Below are 20,155 nucleotides of genomic sequence, written 5' to 3' on the forward strand. Positions count from 1 at the left end.
TCGGGGTTTGGCGGAGGTGTTGAGGAGCAGAAGCGGTCGTGTTTCCCAGACCTTCCTGTTCACGTCCAGCCAGTTGTGGGGCGCGCTGGATGGGGTCTTAGCCTCCACCGCTTGGGGCCTGGTCCAGGGCCCTTCCAGGCCACCGCCCATGGGACCTGGCCTCAGCCCTGTGGCCTGAGGACCCGCCTGCCTGACTCACCAGCCGGCTCAGCCCCTGAGATGTTTGAGCCCTGGTCCCAGCTTCTCCTGCCCACGGAGGGCTCCCAGAGAAACAGCCTGTGCTCTCCAGCTAGGGCGGCCGAGAGAGGAAGCACCGCTAGCTTCTGAACCTGGAGGCTCCCCTCGTGGTGGGGTCCCTGCCACTCTCCAGGCCCCTCCTCCTCTTGGTCAGCATTTCTCGAAGCATCCTTATAGGGCGCAAACATGGGTAGCCCCGCTCTGTCTCTGCTCCCTGGAGCCCCCATTCCAGCAGGGAGATGGGTCCGCTCCAGACAGGGAGTGCTCTGGAAAACCTGGGAGCTCAGGGGCCAGCAGATACCAGCCCTCCCCAACCTGGCTTCCAAACCAGTTGAAGGTAAATGGAAGGGTGGCAATTATCCCAAGTGGCTGGTGGAGCAGGGGGCCCCACGCCAGCGTGAAGCAGGCCGAGCAAGCGTCCACCGAAGAGGCCCAGTGCCTCTGTGCCGCCCGCGCCCTCCTTCCTCACTTCCCAGCCCCGTGAGCCCCTCAGCCCCAGAGTCAAGGCAGGGAGGGGTGGTCAGGGTGGCCTGGGCTGGGGGAGGGGTGCGGAGGGGTGGGGCCGTGCCTTGTGCTAGGATTAGGCCGTCACTAACTTCACAGTTAAGATTCGGTTTACAGCATCAAGAGAGAGCGAGGGGTCAGGACAAGTGGGGCCAAGGAGACGGCGCCTAAAGGTGGGACCGCTGGGCGGGAGCGAAGCCTTGGAGAGAGAAGGTGGTGCTCTGCCACCTTCGTGCAAAAAATAAGCATTTAAGGAAAGTTTGAAAATTAAATATCTGGGTGATTTGATGGAAAGTAAAAAACCGCCATGTTCTTTCCCAAAGGGGGCAGCTGAAGGGCTCTTTCCTGTTTCCCCTGGGCTCTGGCTGCTGCCCCCTCTTCCCCATGCCCCCGTTGTAGTTGTCCCTCCTTCACCCTCTGGTGGGGCGGGACCCGCTGCGAGGTCACAGGAACAGACAAGGAGACAGCTGTCCCATGGACTCACAGTCCTCGGGAACAGCATGGACGCCAGGGCTGCAGGAGGCAGGCGTCGTGGTGACAGGAGGCTCGATGGCCCCTGGTTCAAACCCACTACTCGGATAAGCAGGAGCAGGGCTGGTCCCCTCAGCGGGAGGTCTGAGCACAAAACCTGGCCTTTCGGTCTTGTTCCGTTTCCGTCTGTTTTCCTCTGTCAGGAGCACAGGGACTGCGGCGATGCTAGCTTAACGCAGGCGCGGTCCTGGTGGGCTACCGAGTCTTCTTTAATCTTCCTCTCTCTCCGGGGTTCAGATTACCTCCATTCCCACAGGTTTAGGAAACATTTGGTGTTTCAGCGGCGTGCGGGGCGGGACATGTGCGCGCTCTGACGATTAGGAAGGCAGGACCTAAGTTCTCCCATCACAGGCAGGCTTTTATAAGTTAAGTCCGGGAGACTGAAAATCTGGCTGAAAGTGGAAGGAATCAATAAGCGAGTGGCAAGAAGCTATCTGTTCGTTAAGGAGCCCCAAGTCTCTTGAACCCCAATCAGGGCAGTGGAGGTGAGTTCCCTCACGGCGTTAGTGGAAAGCGCCTGACTGTCTCCGTGCGGCCGCGTGAGCATCTGGTGTTTCTCTTTACCAGCTCCAGTGGCTCTTGGATAACTATGAAACCGCGGAAGGGGTCAGCCTGCCCAGGAGTTCTCTCTACAACCACTACCTTCGGCACTGCCAGGAGCACAAGCTGGACCCCGTGAACGCTGCCTCCTTCGGGAAGCTGATCCGCTCCGTGTTTATGGGCCTGAGGACACGGCGGCTGGGCACCAGGTGGGTAGGTGGGGGGGGGGGGGGGTCCGGCGGCCCCCAGGCCCGCCCGCTCTCTTCCTTGTCATGGAAATCCAGCTGCGGGAGACGTGAGCTTCCCGCTCCTGCCACGTCCGGGTGCCCTTGCCTCCGTCCAGGTGAACCCGGAGTGGCCCTGAATTGGCGGCAGCCACACGTGGGCTGCGGTGGCTTCTCTCCTGGCGACAGACACAGGCTTCCCACTCTCTCTTCATCTGAAATTTTCCACAATAAACAGGCGTTTTCAAAAGCCACCCCTGGATGTTCTAGTAGAGTTGGATTTACTATTTCTTGGTGCTTTTTGCTGTGCCTACACCGGTCCAACAGCAGCTGCCCTTGGCCGACAACCAGGAAACATCACGGGCCATAAACTTGCCCTGTGGGTGTCAGGGTCCTCCTGAGCCCTCTCAGAAGCGGGCATCCTGTGTGTTTTAAAGGACGGGGTGCAGAGAGTTCTCTGCCACCTTGGGATCCTTGACTGAGGACGTCCTTATAGAACATGGTCGGACAGATCACGAAACGGAGGCAGGAGGGGAGCCCCTGGTCCCTGGGGACACGGCCTCTGCTGCCTGGGTGCCTCCCCCTCCAGAGGGTTCCAGATGCTGCCTTCAGGGTTGGGGCTCGGCTCCTCGCACCGGCTCGGCTCACACCTCAGCCGGGAAGGACCCGGGCTCCCCAGCTTGTCCCCGTTGCCAGCTTGGGAGAAACAACGGTGCACAAGTGGGGTGTTTGCACAGCCGCACGTCTGTTACCCAGGGCTTCTCCCCTGAGGAGCCCCTGACCTGTTTTCTCACCGAAATTGTTCAAAGCGCTTTGTTCATCTTCTATGATGGACTAGGGTAGTGTTTCCCAGACTGTGGTGATAATGGTCGTAATAATAATTAGACCATGCTGGGTTAAGCAGAGTTGAACTGGTTCTTTCAGGACTTCTCAGAGCCTTTATCACACTGAAATGCGAGAGGGAAATGTCCCAGAGGGGGAAGTCATTACCAAATTTCCTGAAGCTCTCTGACCCGGGGATGGCCCGTGATTGTTTCCCACGCGGTCCAGGGAACATGGCCCCGAAGGCCCAGGGTGGAGGGCACGGACAGAGCACCTGTCTGGTCATTCAGGACGTCCGCAGAGAGCTGACCCTGGGTGCTTGGTTTCCAGGGGCAACTCCAAGTACCATTACTACGGGATCCGTCTGAAGCCAGACTCGCCCCTGAGCCGGCTGCAGGAGGACACGCAGTACATGGCCATGCGGCAGCAGCCCGCACCCCAGAAGCCGAGGTGGGTGCGCGGCCGGGGGGCGCCTCTCGGCCACCAGACACACCCTGCGGTGGGGAAGGCAGACTCCCCTCCCCCCAGGGTCAGCGCCCCAGGAGAGCCCAGAGCTCACGGGTACTTGGTGTGGAGTGAGGCCGGCAGGACACGAGGGGCTGGGGGTGTGGCCTCCTCCGGCCACAGAGTTTGCAAATCTGCCTCTTTTCCAGACGTATATAGACATTTTGTAAGAGCAGTTTTAGGGTCACAGCGAAAGTCGGTGGGAAGTGCAGCGCTTTCCCACAAGCCCCCCGTCCCCACCATTTGTTACAGTCGATGAACCTGCGTCGACACCTCATTGTCGCCCCGAGTCCGTAGCTGACATTAGGGCTCGCTCTCCGTGCTGTTCGTTCTCCGGGCCTGAACAGAGGTGTAACGACTCTCACCCACTGGTACGGGGTCGTACAGAGTAGGTCACTGCCCTCGAAATCCTCTGTGAGGACCCGCCAGCCTTTGGCAACCACTGATCTTTTTTTCTATCTCCATAGTTTTGCCTTTTCCAGAAGGCAAATCACAGATCTTTTAGAATCACAGATCTTTCAATTTTTTTCAGCCACACAGAGGAAAGAGAAGGAACACTGAACATAACCCTGGAAGTCAGGAGAAAGAAGCTGCTGTACTTCAGTTGCTGCTTTTTCCTGACCTTTGGGTCTGATGGCTAGAAAGGCCTGGTCATTTTCTGGAATGTTCTCTCCATGCATTACAGACCTACTCAGCTTTTAAGGCAGGAATCAGCAGATTTTTTCTAGAAAGGGTCAGAGGGCACATGTCTTTGGCTCTGCAGGCAGACTCTGTCTGTGGAGACCCCTCACGGACCATCTGCACACCAGTGGGTGCGGCCATGCACCAAAAAAATTTTTTCAAAACAAGGGACAGAGCTGGGCCTCTGCAGCCCTAGCGGGAGACGCCTGGCTCAGGGCCCCACTCGGAGGTCATCTCTCTGGCCCTTTCCTGTCACCTCTCCTGCCCTTACCTGTCCTCGGCCCCTCTCCAGGGTCCATTCTGCCCCAGGGCAGGGACCGCACGCCCCTCACCTCCACGTGGCCCCTTCATGCCTCGGCCGAGCTGTGTGGCTAAAACTCATTTTAGCTGCTCTGAAGTATCCCGGTGACTCCCAACCACATGGGAGTTGGCAGTCACGGGAGACAATCTCTGGAACGTTCTCCGGGATCAGCAGTCCATCCTGGACCTGCTTGTCCTCAGACAAGGACTCCACAGCTTTCATTGTTGGGTTCGGGCCCCTGCAAACCCCTGTGAGTCTACACACCCAGCAGATTTAGATGCACGTTTCACAATGACAGGCTTGTGCCACCGACACTCGGAGCCACCCCCCTGCCCCTGTCAGGCCGTCCACGTGCATCTGGGCAGCACCCCTCCTCTCCCACAGCGGGCCTGGCCCCACCGCCTGCGGGGAAGGGCATCCCCCGGGGCCGGCCCTCTGCGCTCGGAGCAGCACGTTGCTCGGGAAGCCCTCCCCTGTTACATCGTCAGTTTGCTGCCTGGACAGACGGCCCACTGCTGTCTGGCTCGGGGCAAAACGAAAGTCTCAGAATTTCCTTTGGGGTCATACAATAGTGAGATGTTCATGACTCTGGGTAAAGAAGTTCACTTGTCTTCTGAGAGAGGCGTTAGAACACACACATCAAAAAGCAACCCAAGTGTCCATCAGCGGATGAACAGATAAACAAATGTAGTCCAAGCGCACACGGGAGCATCACCCAGCCCTAAAAAGCAAGGAGGTTCTGACACTTGCTACAACGTGCGTGAACTTTGAGGACATGATGCTCAGTGAGGGAAGCCAGCCACAGAAGGACAAGTGTTGTCCCTCCCCTAGGGAGGTCCCTGGCGGAGCCAGATTCACAGAGACAGAAAGTGGATGGTGGGGTCAGGGGCTGGGGGCGGGGGGCAGCGTGTAACAGGGACAGAGTTTCGGTTTGGGAAGATAAAGTTCTGGAGCTGGCTGGTGGTTCCCCAGCAATGTGAACGTGCTTAAAGCCAGGGAACTGTACACTTAAAAATGGGTAAGATGGCAAATTGTATGTCTTCTACTTGACCCCAAGTTTTAGAAAATTACATGTACACCCCCCACAAACCAAGTCCTGCTCAGCCCTCTGCTCCCTGGGCTCCTTCCGGGCAGCGCTGCGGGGGGCTCATGGGGACACGCGTGTTCCTGACCAGGTACCGGCCAGCCCAGAAGATGGACAGCCTCGGGGACAGCAGCTCACATGGCAGCCTGCACAGCACACCGGAGCAGGCCATGGCGGCCCAGAGCCAGCAGCACCAGCAGTACATCGGTGAGCCCCCTGCAAAGGCTCGGGGCCGCCGGGCGCCGCCGGGGGTGGGTTCCGGCCCCCGCAGTGTCCAAAAGGGATGCGGTAGACAGTTTACTTGTATGACACCTGTTCAATGGCAGAGAAAGTTCTAGATAAGCCTTCTTTGTGGAATCCCTGAGATTTAAGAATAATCAGCATATGCCCCCAAAATTAATGTATGAAGCGACCATGAGAACAGTTAGTACATAAAATGAAATGCCCATCAGAAAAAAGACGACGGGCACTTGCAGCCCAGCCCGTCCCCTCCCGGTGCCCCGACGCAGGGCGGCCTGGCCCTCCTCCCTGGGGGAGCCCCTCCCCGGCCGGCACCACCTTGACCCAGACCCTGCCGCCGGGATGCCCAGGGAAGCTCACACACGCTGACATCCGCGGCCTGCGTGTCTTAGAGTCTGTCTTCTGAGCCCCGACAGAACCCTCTGTGTTAGGTGTTCTGGAGAGGGTGTCACCGCCCCAGCACCCCCCGTGTTGGGGGATGGGTCGCACGCTGGGTGCCAGGCCCCGTGCTCCGTGTGTGGGTGTATTTAACATTACCGGGAGTTGACGGTGGTGTCCTGACCCCGTACCTGAGAAAACCAAGGCTTGAAAGTTGTGTGGCCTCGAGTGGGAGCCGAGACTCTACCTCCGCTGTCGCGAGGTCCCCCCGCCCACCCTCCTGCTGGCCGGCTTCTGCCTGTGCGCCCTCCGTGGCTCTGCTGATCAGCTCACTTTTCTCCCCCAGATGTGTCCCACGTCTTCCCGGAGTTCCCGGCGCCCGACCTGGGCAGCGTCCTGCTGCAGGAGAGCATCACGCTGCACGATGTCAAAGCCCTGCAGCTGGTCTACCGGCGGCACTGCGAGGTGACCGCCCCCAGCCCCTCTCCCCACCCCCTAGCCTGGGCCTGGGGCTCCGTGGGCACCTCGGTGCACCTCCGCCAGGCCTTGGTGGTCAGCTGCATGCAGTCAGAGCCAGAACATCACCTGTGTCCCTCAGGCCGTGACAGGGGAGACAGGACTGGCGCCTCCTCCCTCTGCAAGGAGCAGATGGGAACTCTGCTCTGAACCAGGGCCCCTTCGTTCACTCTCATCCCCTCCCGGGGTCTCTCTGGGTTTGGAAAGGCCCCCCGCAGCCTGGATCCCGGCCGCTCACCCAGCGTGTTCTGACGCGTGGTGTGTGCACACTCGTGTTTAACCAGCTGCTTTGATTCCCAGGCAACTTTAGATGTCGTGATGAACCTCCAGTTTCACTACATCGAGAAGCTGTGGCTTTCCTTCTGGAATTCTAAAGCCCCCTCCGGCGACGGCCCTGGCTCCCTCCCCGCCAGGTAGCACCCGTTGTCCCCCAGACAGGCCTTGTTCACAGGCCGGGTTTACCCTGCGGACCGTCGCCTGCTGACACCCACACTGTGGCCCACAGACAAGCACTCCCACTTCCCAAGAACTGGCACTCAGACCCCCTCAGGCCCGTGTGGTCTTCACACCAAGTTGATTTGTGACTCATATGGCATGTCCCCTGTTTTTTGTTTTTTGGGTGTTTTTTTATTTTTTTATTTTTGAGTGGAGGCACTGGGGATTGAACCCAGGACCTTGTGTGTGCTAAGCATGTGCTCTACAACTGAGCTCGACCCTCCAACCCCCATCCACTTTTTCCAGCACGAGGAACTTAGGGGTGATCATGGGGTGGGGGGCTGGCCTGCCACAAGGGTCCCCCCAGCCCTGCATGGGCGGTCCTGCAGCCTCACTCAGCTTGTTCCACAAAAGCTGGTGCCTCCTGCAGCTCTGCGGGCCCCAGACAGGCGGCCAGCTGCCAGGCCGAGGCTCATCTGTGTCCCTCAGTGCCACTCATTCCCCCGCAGTGACGAGGAGCCAGAAGGCGCCGTCCTCCCGAAGGACAAGCTGGTGTCTCTGTGCAAATGCGACCCCGTCCTCAGGTGGATGAGGACCTGTGACCACATCCTGTACCAGGCGCTGGTGGAGATCCTCATCCCCGACGTGCTGCGGCCGGTGCCCAGTAAGCAGCCTGCGCTGGCGCGGCTGGGCTGGGGGTCGGGGGTGCCGGCGCTGCAGGGGTCCCAGGACCTCCCCAGAGGAGACTCCCAGAGGCGCCAAGGTCTCGGGACAGCCCTCCCCCGCCAGCAACATCGGGTTGACCTGACGCCGAGCTCAGCTTCCTCCCAGCACTGCGACTCTTCAGCAGGAAAGAGCAGGTCCTATTTACTCCGGCAGAGGACAAAGGAAATGGGGGGCCTCGATGGCTACACCCGGCCCGGGGCAGACACACGCTGGGGGACTGTCCCAGGGCCTCTGCCCCCCCCCACCTGCGTGGCCTACGTGTGGGCTCTCCCTGGGGCTCCCAGGCCCCTGAGGGTGAGGATGCGAGGATGTGGGGCACTGAGCCTCACTCTTCCTGAACCACTGCCCCAGGTGCTGCAGGCTCCCTTCACTCTGGGCGAGAACCACCAGCTCACTGTCTCTTCTCCTCTGTGTTGCTCGGACTTCGAGGGTGGTCATTCCCACGGCACGTGCAGCTCTTACACAGGCTGATTCTCACGGCGAGACTGCCTTTCTCACAGTAGCACGTGGCTCGTGTCTCCCAGGTACCCTGACGCAGGCCATCCGTAATTTCGCCAAGAGCTTGGAAGGCTGGTTGACGAACGCCATGAGCGACTTCCCACAGCAGGTCATCCAGACCAAGGTAACTGTGCGAGCAGGGCCTGGGCCTCCAGACCACGCTGGTCCCCGGGGGCAGAGGCCTTGGCCTGGGGCCCCCTGGGGCCCTGCTGTGCGGTGAAACGAGGGAGCCAGAAGTGGGTCCGAGGAGGGGTTCCCCCACCTCCGCCCTGGGGGATCTTGAGGACCGCTGGGCCCCAGAGAAAGCAGGCTGCTCCTTGTGTCCCGAGGATAAGTGGTCCTGCCAGGAAGGCCGAGGATGCCGCAGGTGGAGGACAGGCGCTGGCCGGGAGGGTGCGACAGAAGATCTCATTGCTGTGAAGCTTTTGGGTCAACTCAGAACAGATTGAATGTTTCTCTGTTTATCTTCGGAGGGGGATTTAATCTCCTTACAATCACCCTTAACGCTATAGTCTTGGCCACTGATCAGAATGTCAGATGTGGAGATCTGGCCTCCTTGTGAAAAAGAGATGATTGTCTTCCATTCTCTCGAGCATCCTTGCAGAGCCGGCTCACGCAGGCGGGGCCAGATCCGGGCAGCAGGTCTGCCTGCCTCAACCCGGGGTTGACCTTCGGGACGCATAGGAATTGCTTAGGTAGCTGTTCGAAATCGCAGATTCCGGGGCCACACCCCTGCAAAGTCTGCTCCAGAGGCACCTGGGAATCTGTATTTTTACCACCCACCCCAGAGAGCCCGAGGGATCCCAGAAGCGGGGGCACAGCCACGCCATCCTGAATCCTCGCTCACCTGTGCTGCGGCGTCCACTGTGGCGCTGCTCGACGTGTTGGTGGCACCTGTGCCCCTCACTGATTCTGTTTCGGGGGCTTTGAGACTGTCAGAAGGGCGGGCCCCTCTTCGCCCAGTAATCGCACCCCCCTCGGCCACAGGTGGGCGTGGTCAGCGCCTTCGCCCAGACTCTGCGGCGCTACACGTCCCTCAACCACCTGGCGCAGGCGGCCCGGGCGGTGCTGCAGAACACCTCCCAGATCAGCCAGATGCTTAGCGACCTCAACCGCGTGGACTTCGCCAACGTGCAGGTGACCTTCTCCCACACGGCTCCCCACGGCCCGGACAGGCACGGGGCCCTCTCCGCTGGCCTGGGCTTCCGCCCTCTAGAAACATGCACAGAGGCCCACAAAGCTGCCCACAGCCGAGCCGATGCCTGGCCCACGCTTCTGTTGCTTGAAAGGAGTCTGGACTGAAGCTCCCCAACCTTGCAGTGCACCTAGGGGCCCCAGGCTCCACTAGGAGATCACTCATGTCCCCCTGGCGTCTGGGCACCGAGACCGACACCTTGGTCCATTTTCTTAAAAAACTTGCCTTCCCGTTGCCACTTTCACGGCTCTCTCCTCAGGGCTTAGGAAAGTGCAGGCCGCCACCAGATGGGTCCTGCCACCAGATCTGCATCCAGGCCCGGTCCTGGGTTCATCCACTGAGTAAATGCACACACGTAGAGGAAGGACCACTTAGAAATAACACAGTGCGAAGGCACAGTACAGTCAGGGCTTTGTAGGCAGGCAGCCGGGATCTGGGCCCTTGGAAGCAGGCAGGTTCCCTCTGGGTGTCCATCCGTCTCTGCCCGTGGAGCGGGGCTGACCTTGCCCTACAAGAGGCCAAGGGCAGGCAGGCACTCGTGCTCAGTGCATCCGGCTCAGGGCCGCCCTCGGGAGCCGTTACGGTGCCCCCGCCCTGACCCGCCGGCCACCCGCGCCCCCCAGGAGCAGGCCTCGTGGGTGTGCCAGTGCGAGGAGAGCATGGTACAGCGGCTGGAGCAGGACTTCAAGCTGACGCTGCAGCAGCAGAGCTCCCTGGACCAGTGGGCCAGCTGGCTGGACAACGTGGTCACCCAGGTCCTGAAGCAGCACGCAGGCAGCCCCAGCTTCCCCAAGGCTGCCCGGCAGTTCCTGCTGAAATGGTCCTTTTACAGGTACATGCCCGCTTCACCTCCCAGAGGGCTGTGTGGGCAGGGGAGGCAGGAACCCACAGACCCCTCCAGTGGGCCTCCCTCCCGGGGCTCCCAGGGGCAGCCCCAGAGCCCCCTGGGGTCTCAAACTGGGTTGCAGAGGCCTCCACAGGCAGAAACCCTTGTCTCGGGCCTGCCTGCTGAGGAGCACGGCAGCTGGAGCATGGGTGTTGATTTCTGCTCCCTGGTGTGACCCGCGGGGCGAAGTCCACGGTGAGTCCAGGACGGGTTTAGGGAGAAGAGGAGCGCGGGTGGGAACCAGGGTGGGGAACAGCCAGCCCAGCAAAACGGGAAGCACCACCGAGCCTTTGTCCCCTCGCTGCCAGGTGCAAGCAGGAGGGAGGGACGGGTATCCGCTCCCAGCGTCTCATTGTCCCCACGGGATGGTCCTGGGTGAGGGTCAGGTGGACGGATTTTTAAATGATAGGTGTCACTGTATTACATGACTTTGGTGTGTGGGTGTGAATGAATGTAAGGGGATTGGTTCGGGGAGCCGGCTGGCGTGATCGGGGAGCCGGCACGTCTGAGGTCCGCAGGGTGGGCTGGCGGGCAGGACACTCCGGTGGGAGCGGATGCTGCTGTCCTCGGGCGGGGCTCCCTCTTCCTCAGGGAAACCTCAGTTTCGCTCTGAAGGCCCTCGAGCTGAGTAGCCGAGGCCCAGCCCTGGTGGGAGGGCGAGCAGACGGAGGGGAGACGGGAACCGCGGCAACACCCAGACCGACGTTTGGTGGCGTCGCCGCCGGTCACTGACGGAGAAGACTGAGCATCACAGGAAGTAAAGGTGAGAGAGAAAAAAATACTGAGAAAGAAAGAAAATTGGGAGCCACAACTCATAAAAGAGAAGCATGAAGAAAAAGACATGAAAGGGCCGACCCGGGAGGTCTGCTGTCCGGCCGGCAGAGGTTTTTTTAAGAGACAGAAAATGGAGGGAAAGAAACTAAAAAGAAACATCAAGAAGGTCTCCCAGAACTGAGGCTGGAGTTGCCGAGAGCTGCCGGGTTCCCCGCCCAGTGAACGAGGTTCCCAGCCTCACTGTGCAGTTCGGACACCAAGGAGAAGAGAAAGGCGATTGGAAAGGCTTCCGGGGAGAAAACGGCAGGTCACACCACGGGGCCAGGAACCAGGGTAGCGCCAGACGTCCGCTCAGCATCTCGGAGGCTGGGAGGCAGGAGGGCAGGGTGGTCAGAATCCCGAGGGGAAACCGGTTCCATGCTGCCGTGCTCCCCCGTGCGGACGGACGGAGCGGGAAGGCGGGAGCGGGAGGGGCCTGGCCCAGAGAATGTGGGCCGGGCTTGCGGAGAGGGGTCCTGCGGTAGAGGGGGTGCTTTTCTCTGTCCGGACCAGACTCTCCCTCTCTCCATCTTGTTAGGTTTAAGGGACTGGTTTCTGTAGCGTCCACCAGCAAACGGAGAGCGGTGGGCAGCGGCTTGGTGGGTGACGGCCAGGCTCACGGCCAGCCTCTCCAGGGGGAGTCCACTGATGTTCCCCCGCAGGAAGCTGTGAGTCCATTTGGAGAACCCAGAACACGCAGAGGCGACCACCAGGATGGTTCAGAAAAGCTAAAACCTGGAGCCAGAGCTTTGCACCAGACACCGGGACTGTAGGGTAGGGGCGCTGGGTACCAGTGCCCGATCCAGAGGGGCCTCAGAGAAAGGGGGGCTGGGAAGCCCACCGGGCGGGCACAAAGGGAGAGTGAGAGCCGAAGCATTCAGGCCTGGGGTCTCCTTCAGAGCACGGCTTCTGGCCCACGGCTCCTTCCCTGGCCTGTGATACCGCAGCAACATAAGAGCCAAGCACCACCCACCGGATGGACGGGGGAGGCAGGGCGGAGAGACGGGAGGGAGGGGTGACGGGCCCTTCCCAGGGACCCATGGTCCATGTTCGCTCACTCGCTGAGGGGGTCGGCCTTTCAGAGCCAAAGAAGCTTCTGAGCAGAACATCCCGAGCTCCGGGCCTGCTCGCTCTGCCCCCCGACGCCGTCTTCACGTTCATGGACGTGCTTCACGTGACCTTCACTTTCGAAGGCACTAATTTGGATGCAGGCAGACACCACCCAGGTCCCCTCCTTGGTTGCCCTTCCAGGGCATCTCGAAGCCCAGCCGCCTGGAGCCAGCTCTCTCCAGGGCCGAATAAAACTACCACGGAGTGTGTCTACACACTGGCCCCGGGAAGATGCGAAAAGAAAGTTAAACCCATCTGCTGTCAGCTGTCTTTACCAACTTGCCCCCACGCCCCATTGTTAATACACAAGCATCAACAGTTTTAACCTGTTAAAAGAGAAACCAAGGCACATTACATTTCCAGAAGATTCTTTGAGCAAACATCAATTTGAATCGGGCAGCGCCAAAGCCATAGTGGTTAGGAACCTCCCCCAGGGGGAGAGAGAGAGGGTTTACAGAGAAGGAAATGATTTGACGGCTGCAGTTCAGTGGCCGCCTTCTCTGGGGAAGCCTGGCTGGCCGTCTGTGTCCCTTGTGCACAAGTCTCCCCCTGGGGCCAGAGCGCACTGACTCCCGCTGGGTTTAGAACGCGTGGACTCCAGGGCAGCAGGGCCACCCTGGAGCGATGCCCCCTTGTTTTGTTACATCGTGGCTCCACTCCTGTCTTGTCCCTTCCTGTTTCTTTTACTGCTGCCACAGTGATTAGACGTCACAGAGAGAGTGAGTTCTGAGACGGGCGTCCGCTGTCTGGCACTGCGTGACAGAGGTGTCTGTAGGCCAGAGCTTTGGGTCGGGTACCATGTAAATAACCCCTTTAGGTCAGGGGTCGTTTTTTCTGTAAAGAATTGGATAGTAGGTATTTTCGAGTCATGAGGTTTTATGGGCACACGACACACAACACGTGTATGACGGGCATGGTCAGTCAAAGTCTATTTATGGACACTGGAATGTGAACTTGGCTCACGGGCTAAGGCTGGACCTGGTCTGGGCGGGGCCGAGGTTTGCCAGCCCCTGCTTTGTGTGAAGGAGGTGAAAGCACCCTGAACTTGAGTCTTGTTTTCAGGTGCCTGAAACCGCTGACCCAGGAGAGGCAGGGGGGCGGGTGGGGCTACGGCTGGAGGGGACTCGGTCCTGGCTTTGAGGAGACCTGGGTCCCAGGCCATCAGGTGCACGTCGCGCCAGGATGCCGGGCAGGCCCCTTGCAGGTCTGGGGCCCCCAGGCCAGCTCGGGGTGGGAGGGGAGCCTGGCGTGCGGAGGTGCCAGCCTGTGTCTGCCGCCCCAGCTCCATGGTGATTCGGGACCTGACCCTGCGCAGCGCCGCCAGCTTTGGCTCCTTCCACCTCATCCGCCTGCTCTATGACGAGTACATGTTCTACCTGGTGGAGCACCGCGTCGCCGAGGCCACCGGGGAGACGCCCATTGCCGTCATGGGCGAGGTGAGGGCCGGCACAGGAGGAGGGGCCGGCACGGGCGGGGGGAGCTGGGAGAACACACTTGCAGGGGGTGCGTGTGGTGGGGGAGCCCGACGGACCCATCAGCCCCTGTCACCTGCTTGTGTCACCCGGGCAGGACGTCCCGCCTCTGAGTCCACCCCCACGTGGGGAGTTCATTGTGGTGAAATACACATGACCTAAAATTTACCATTTTAACCCCTTAAAGTAAACAAGTTTGTGTGAAACCACCACCTCTCTAGTTCCAGAACATTCCCTCACCCCCGAAATAAAACCAGCCCTGATCAAGTCACCCCAGCCCCTCCCCCAGCCCCTGACAACTGGGAACCCATTTTCTGTCTCCGTGGACTGGCCTGTTCCGGATGCTTCACGTACATGGAGTCACACGCCATGTGTCCTTTGGTGTCTGCTTGTCTCCCTGAGCACTGCGTCCTCAAGTCCACCTGTGTGGCCATACCTATCAGCATTTCTTCCTGACGGCAAAGTAACATTTGATTGCATGGATTGGCAACCTTTTGCTCAGCCACCCTCTGTTGATAGGCATTGGGGTCACTTCCCCCTGTCGGCTAGTGTGACTGGTGCCGCTGTGGGCATCCACGACCACGTTCTGTGTGAACACCTGCTTCCATTCTTTGGGGTATAAACGTGGGAACGGAATTGCCAGGTCGTGATGGCGCTGTTTTGAGGAGGATGAGGTGATGCTCTAGAGCTCTCAGTACACGGTGAGCCTGTGATGAATAGTGGCTGGTCTTTCACTGTCACTGCTCGGAGGCCACAGCCTCTGGCCCCTTGCTGGCCTGGGTGGTAGGCACCCATCCACCCTCTGGCCGCTCCCAGGCACAGCCCAGAGAGGGTCAGAGGGGACACGCCCAGACACCCAGCAGCATCAGGACCACTTCTCGTGGCAGATCCCCTCTCGCTTACATAGCAACAGCCCATTTTCACGGTGGATGAAGACATTGCTGACTTCCCCGGGACCCGCCCTGCGGGGGCCCCTCACTCTGGACTTCTGTCTTTCAGTTCAACGACCTCGCCTCCCTGTCACTGACACTGCTCGACAAAGGTGGGTGTGTCCCAGGCTTTCCGATCCACCACCCCGGGGTGGTGGGGTGGCACATGGGCAGCAGCAGGCGTCCCAGCTGAGGGCTCAGAGCAGAGGCCCTGCCCCCTCCTCCTGGATTACATCTAATCCTGGGACCTCCCCACCAGCCCTGAGGAGCAGGGCCATAGATAGGACTAGGGCGGCCACGGGCCTCCTGCACCCATGTCCGGAGAGGGCGGCAGGTGGGCCAGTGAGCACTGCCCCTGGGGACCCATGCCCTGCCCGGCACGGTGAGGGGACCCACCATGGAGGGCAACCTGACCCAAGCTGATGGGTACCAGCCAAGGGTGGGCACAGGGAGGAGGGCCCCAGGTGAACTGGCCTAACCCAGCCCCGAGCCAAGGCGGCACCCTGCACCCAGCCTGGTCGTACCCTCTGAAGACGTGCTTCCCCCTTCTCCCCGTCCCATGCCCCCCGCCCCACCACTGACCCCACAGATGACATCGGTGAGGACCACAGTGCAGAGGCCCCCTCGGAGGCCCGCGGCCGGGGCGAGCCGCGGGTGAAGCGGGAGCGCAGTGACCCCAACCACTCCCTGCAGGGCGTCTAGCCCGGTGGCGCCTCCCTGGCTCTGGCCCGATTCCCCGAGCTCCATTGCAATCGTGCCTCTTAGACGAAGTGACCTTTACGCTGACTCCCGGGGCCCCAGGCCAGGGCGCCCTTCCAGAACACGCTGCTCCTCTGAAAGAAACCAGTTGTGACCGGAAGCTCACGTCGGGCGCCCGGTGCCCAGGCGCTCACCTGGGCCACTTAGACCGTCTTTCCCTTCTTCTAAATGTTCTTGTCCTCCCTGCACACATCCCACCTCCGGAGCCTGCAGGGCCCTGTGGGCCAAGTCGGTATCACCACATTGGGCATCTCCTCCATTCAGCTGATTCCAGTTTTCACCGTGGCTCCCAGGAAGGGAGGGATGTCCTGTAGCCGGCGGGCAAGGCCGAGCTGGCCAGCGTCCCCAGAGCCCCCCCGGTGCCCGGTGGTGGGGAGGGGCCGTCTCAGAGCCCACCCCGCGGCCTCTGCCCTGCCGGTCGCTGAGGCACAGAGGCCAGGCCCCCAGAGGCAGCAGCCAATCGCCGCGTCCCTGGACGGCACACAGCCCTCGGCCCCTTGTGGCTCCTAGAACAAGTCACCGAAACAGGCCTGCTCGTACCAAGACGTGGTGCTGTCCTTAAAAAATCAAACCCAGAAGCATTAGCAGCAGCTGGAGGGATTGGGGTTCTGCAAGGTCACAGCCAGCGTCAAGCTGAACCGTTAGGTCTGAAGTGAGTCTGTTCCAAGGGGGCCGGAAGGTCAGTGTTCCCGCAGCGCCCACAGAGAGCGGCCGTCCCAAGTCTGCGCCCTGACAGCCGTGCCCGAGTCCCGCTCCACAGCACCTTCCGGGACGCCTGCCTCTGAAGTCGTGATCCTGGAGTGTTGTGACCCCAGCAAGTCCCGTCCTGGATGGCTCAGAGTCAAAACTCTTGTCTGGGGACAAACGAGGCCCAAGGACCTGCCCAGCCCTGACCTCTGAATGCTCCGGATCTACCCATCGGAACACGTCACACCAGTGAGCTCCATGCAAGAATTCTGCCCCCAAAGCACCTGCAAAGAAGAAAGACCAACGTCTGGTCTAGGAAGCACCGTCTTCTGAAATGCAATAGTTTCTCTTTTTGGAAATATGTTTATAACAATAGTTTTGTGCTCTGTTATTAGAACGTTTCTTATGAATGTGTACATTGCAGTACATTCGGTCCCCAGTGTTGTTTTCTCATTCATGCAGAAGGTACTAGTGTAAACTCACGTGGCCTTTAAAAAGCCTGCTTCCCGACAGGCAGGAGCTCCCTGTGCTCCTGGGCCCTCACAGGTGTGTGGGGAGAGCCGAGGGGAGGGCGAGAAACCGCACTGTAGAAACCAGAAGCCCGGAATGACCGCAGCGTTCGTCTGGCCTGAGAGCCCCAGACTCAGGTGAAATCAGACAGAAGGAATGTCTTTAAACGAACATCTCCGTCCCCGGGAGACACTCAAGTTCACAGCTCATGGATTGTGACGCCTGCCTTTTCTTCCACATGTTTCTGCCTTACGCTCTGTCTAGTTCTTTGCAGGATTCCACGAGGAGGAATATAAATGACAGTAAAGAGCTTTCCAAGCCCATTCTCGTTTTTCATTGCAATAAACACATCGAACGTCCCTGTCTTGGGGGTCACAATCCACACTCCAGCCCCCCCCCCCCCCAGCAGCCCGGGAGGAGGCAGCCTTCCCTCCTGCAGTCCCCTGGCCCCAGGACAGGGCAGGAGGGGAGGCAGTGGTGCTTTCCTCCAGCTCTCTGGGGAGTGTTCTGGAAGGAGCGGGTTCCCCAGCTTCATTTAGCAAGGCCAGCGCTGGGCCAGAGAGGGCAAGGCACTCTCAGCCCAGGAAGGGCGAGACTGTAAGCAGACAAGACTCATTCAGCAGAATAAATCCACGCTTCAGCCGCTGAGGCAGCACACTGGTAGTTCTCAGAGCTTGCTTGGTACAGGGGCAGGGCCGAACTTCTCCCCTGAGAATCAGTGTGTAAGCTTGTTTCAAAATCGCCGATGCATGGGCCCCATCTACATATGGGCTGGCCTGTGGGATGAGGGTGGGGACCCGGGATCTGAGTGGCTGGAGAGGCTCGTGAGCACAGGTGATGCCCATGTGCTTCCTGCCCCAGGAACTGGAGGAGAGATGAGGAGGGGAGCCCGCTGAAGGCCCACTGGCCAACGAGTAGGTAGGGCCCCAGGTATAAGCACTGCACAGAGGACCTCATCCTACCAAGAGCCTCTGGAGGGCTCTGACTAATCACAGTGGCTTCTCGCTAGATGCTTCGTCCATTCTTCTCTTTTTGACAACCTTCCAAGGTAGGTGTTACTCCCACTCCCAACTCATTGTACACATGGGAAAATTAAGGCTGCTGGCTGGAATGCAGGTGAGATGGCTGGAGCACCAACAGCCATCTTGAACCTCGAGGAAGATGTCATAAAATAAGGACAGCAAAGCAATGAAACAGAACGAACCTGGGTTCCTGGTGATCATTACAACCCTAATGACCTCCAGTGAGAGTTCAGTAAGCCACAGGTAGGATGCAGGGGGTCCCATAGATGTTCCTGCCTCCAAGAACTCTCTGGTAGCAGGAACTCTGAAGCAAGATGCGAGGTACACACACACACACCAGCTGCAGGAGCGCTACGAAGGGAGAGTCCCCCTGGCTGGGAGTGTCACGCCTCCCCCTTTTCCTCCCACTTTTCTGGCCGCTGCCCCTTGGCACCTGGGTCCTGCCCCTTCCACACCCTCAGTGGCCTCATCCATGTGCTGCTGACCTGCTCCACAGCTGCCCACCCACCGCTGCTCAGAGGTTGGTGAGTGCCTCGCCCTCCCAAGAACAAGACAGGAGCTCAGCATCTGGCCACCCAGACCTCCCCGGATCTACATTACAGTATCCGCCTCACCGGCCATCCAACTGCCTGAGCCAGGAACCCAGGGCCACCCCATTGGCTCCACCCCTCCTGCCTTCTCAAAATGCCCACAACGCTTCCTCCTTGCCACTCCCCTAGCTTTACAGGCCTGGAAAGGCAGCCCAGCAGGGAGCGAGGACACCAGCTGTGCCCTCAGGTAAATTACTTAGATTGATTTCCCCATCTGGAAAAAACCAACCTCGCAGTGTTGTGAGATTTAATTTTGGTTTGTAGAAAGTACTGAAGTAAGCATTCAGCAACTGTTTCTCAAACTTGGTGCTACTGGCCTTTGAGGTTGGATAAGTCTCGGGGGTGTGGTGTCATCCAGGGCACTGTGAGGCATTGAGTAGTGCCCCACCCAGAGTAGCGTGGGCCAGAAATGTCTCCAGATCTTGATTGCCCAGGTCCTCTGGGGAGCGGTATCCACCCAGGTGAGAACCACTGGCTAATACCATTACCAGTTCTCTGCATCTTTGAAATGTTGACAACCACGTCACTTATCACTTGCCTTTTCATCCTGTACCCACACCAGCCCTCACCCACTCAACTCTCTGATTTCTTGCTCCTGGAACTCCCCCCTGTCTCATTTCAGGTTCTGTCACCTTCACTGCTCTTCCTGCCTAACCCCACCCCCACCCCACATACACACACTCCTTCCTTTTTAGCATTTGTCGTAATTGATGCCTCCTCCAGGAAGCCTTCCTGGAAGATCCCTGAGATTATAGAGTCCCTTCTACCCCATATTTCCTGTGCCATACTTTATTGTGATGGCTGGCAAATCCATCCTTCCCATAAGCTCTGGGGGTGAGTTGCTCTGATTTGTCTTACTCCATACTGTATTTCCCAAATCTAGGACAGATTAAGAAAGTCAAATTCATTCAGGGGATCACCACCAAAATTTTTTTTATAAATAAAATAGAAGCTGGGCTTCAGAAAGACTTACTCTGGTGGATGGATTACACAGGAAGAAAATGGAAGCAAGGGGGTCAATTAGGTCCTTGTGAAGATGGTACAAGCTGGGGGGAGGGGTCGGACTGAAGTGTGGTGGTGGGGTTGGAGGTGGGGCAGAGCCGAGGGCCCAGCCGCAGGCCAGGGGGGTTATGAAGTCATGTTGGTGGGTTGGACATGTTTTTCTTTTTGATAGGCCAGGATAGAAAGAAAAGATCAGGAGTGTCTGTGTAATTAACAAAGATAAACATGGCTTGGTAAAGTCTTCATCTAGTGTATATGTGCATATACACATGCACGCATGCAGGTAACATTGAACACATACACGTATTGAAAGCCACAGTGCTGGAGAGTGGTTCACCACTACTTTAAGGTCATGGGTCCCTTCGGGAATCTCTGTAGTGAACACCCTGTGGGGTTTGGCTGTCTGGCATCCATTCCACCGTCTTCGAGGATGACACCCTGATTCCTTCTGAGGGGCGACCTGTCTCCCATTGCTTCAAATGGCATCTCTCTGAGGGCGCTCACACACACTGAGGGGGCTGCTAGGGACGGAGGGGCTGGAGGGGACAGGCTTGGTGTGTGGGGTGGTGCAGGGCGAGCTGGAGGATGGGAGGTAGGGTGGGGCTGGAGGGGGAACTGGGAGGAAGACAGAGGGCTTCCTAGATCTTGGCAAGGACTGGGGGTGTCATTCTAGAAGTGATGGCCCAGGAGTGTGAGGCCTGTGGCCTCAAAGTGGATTTCAAACTCCCCTCCATCAGCCCTCATCTGCACAGCTGCCCACTGGACCCCCCTAGCTAAAGGCTGTCACTCAATAAATTCTTGAGGGAGGCATAAAGTGGGTGGAGGCAGGGATTAAGCACGTGCCGTCATGCTGGACCCACCCGACACCTCAGAATCTGAATTGTGAGCTGAATGTAAGACTGAGAGCAACCTCCTCGGGGGGCGCCCCGCTGATTCTGCTCCACGGTCCCAGCCCCCCA

The 20,155-nt window shown here is 59.1% G+C and overlaps 1 protein-coding gene across 8 annotated transcripts in view; it reads left to right on the top strand.

Moving 5' to 3' along the window:
- RFX2 (regulatory factor X2) overlaps positions 1 to 16,905 on the top strand; it is an 86,475-nt gene extending 69,570 nt beyond the window's left edge. For all 8 annotated transcript variants that reach the window (XM_074350973.1, XM_074350975.1, XM_074350977.1 and 5 more), the window contains 12 exons: positions 1,840 to 2,021; positions 3,189 to 3,308; positions 5,520 to 5,635; positions 6,393 to 6,511; positions 6,863 to 6,975; positions 7,507 to 7,661; positions 8,248 to 8,345; positions 9,209 to 9,358; positions 10,040 to 10,248; positions 13,508 to 13,661; positions 14,697 to 14,739; positions 15,216 to 16,905. In XM_074350973.1, the coding sequence (XP_074207074.1) occupies positions 1,840 to 2,021; positions 3,189 to 3,308; positions 5,520 to 5,635; positions 6,393 to 6,511; positions 6,863 to 6,975; positions 7,507 to 7,661; positions 8,248 to 8,345; positions 9,209 to 9,358; positions 10,040 to 10,248; positions 13,508 to 13,661; positions 14,697 to 14,739; positions 15,216 to 15,328 (1,572 nt within the window). In that variant the 3' untranslated portion in view covers positions 15,329 to 16,905. The remainder of the gene's footprint in view (positions 1 to 1,839; positions 2,022 to 3,188; positions 3,309 to 5,519; positions 5,636 to 6,392; positions 6,512 to 6,862; positions 6,976 to 7,506; positions 7,662 to 8,247; positions 8,346 to 9,208; positions 9,359 to 10,039; positions 10,249 to 13,507; positions 13,662 to 14,696; positions 14,740 to 15,215) is intronic.
- The last annotated feature ends 3,250 nt before the right edge of the window (positions 16,906 to 20,155 follow it).

This window comes from Camelus bactrianus, chromosome 22 (assembly GCF_048773025.1).
Source record: "Camelus bactrianus isolate YW-2024 breed Bactrian camel chromosome 22, ASM4877302v1, whole genome shotgun sequence".
Classification (NCBI taxonomy): domain Eukaryota; kingdom Metazoa; phylum Chordata; class Mammalia; order Artiodactyla; family Camelidae; genus Camelus; species Camelus bactrianus.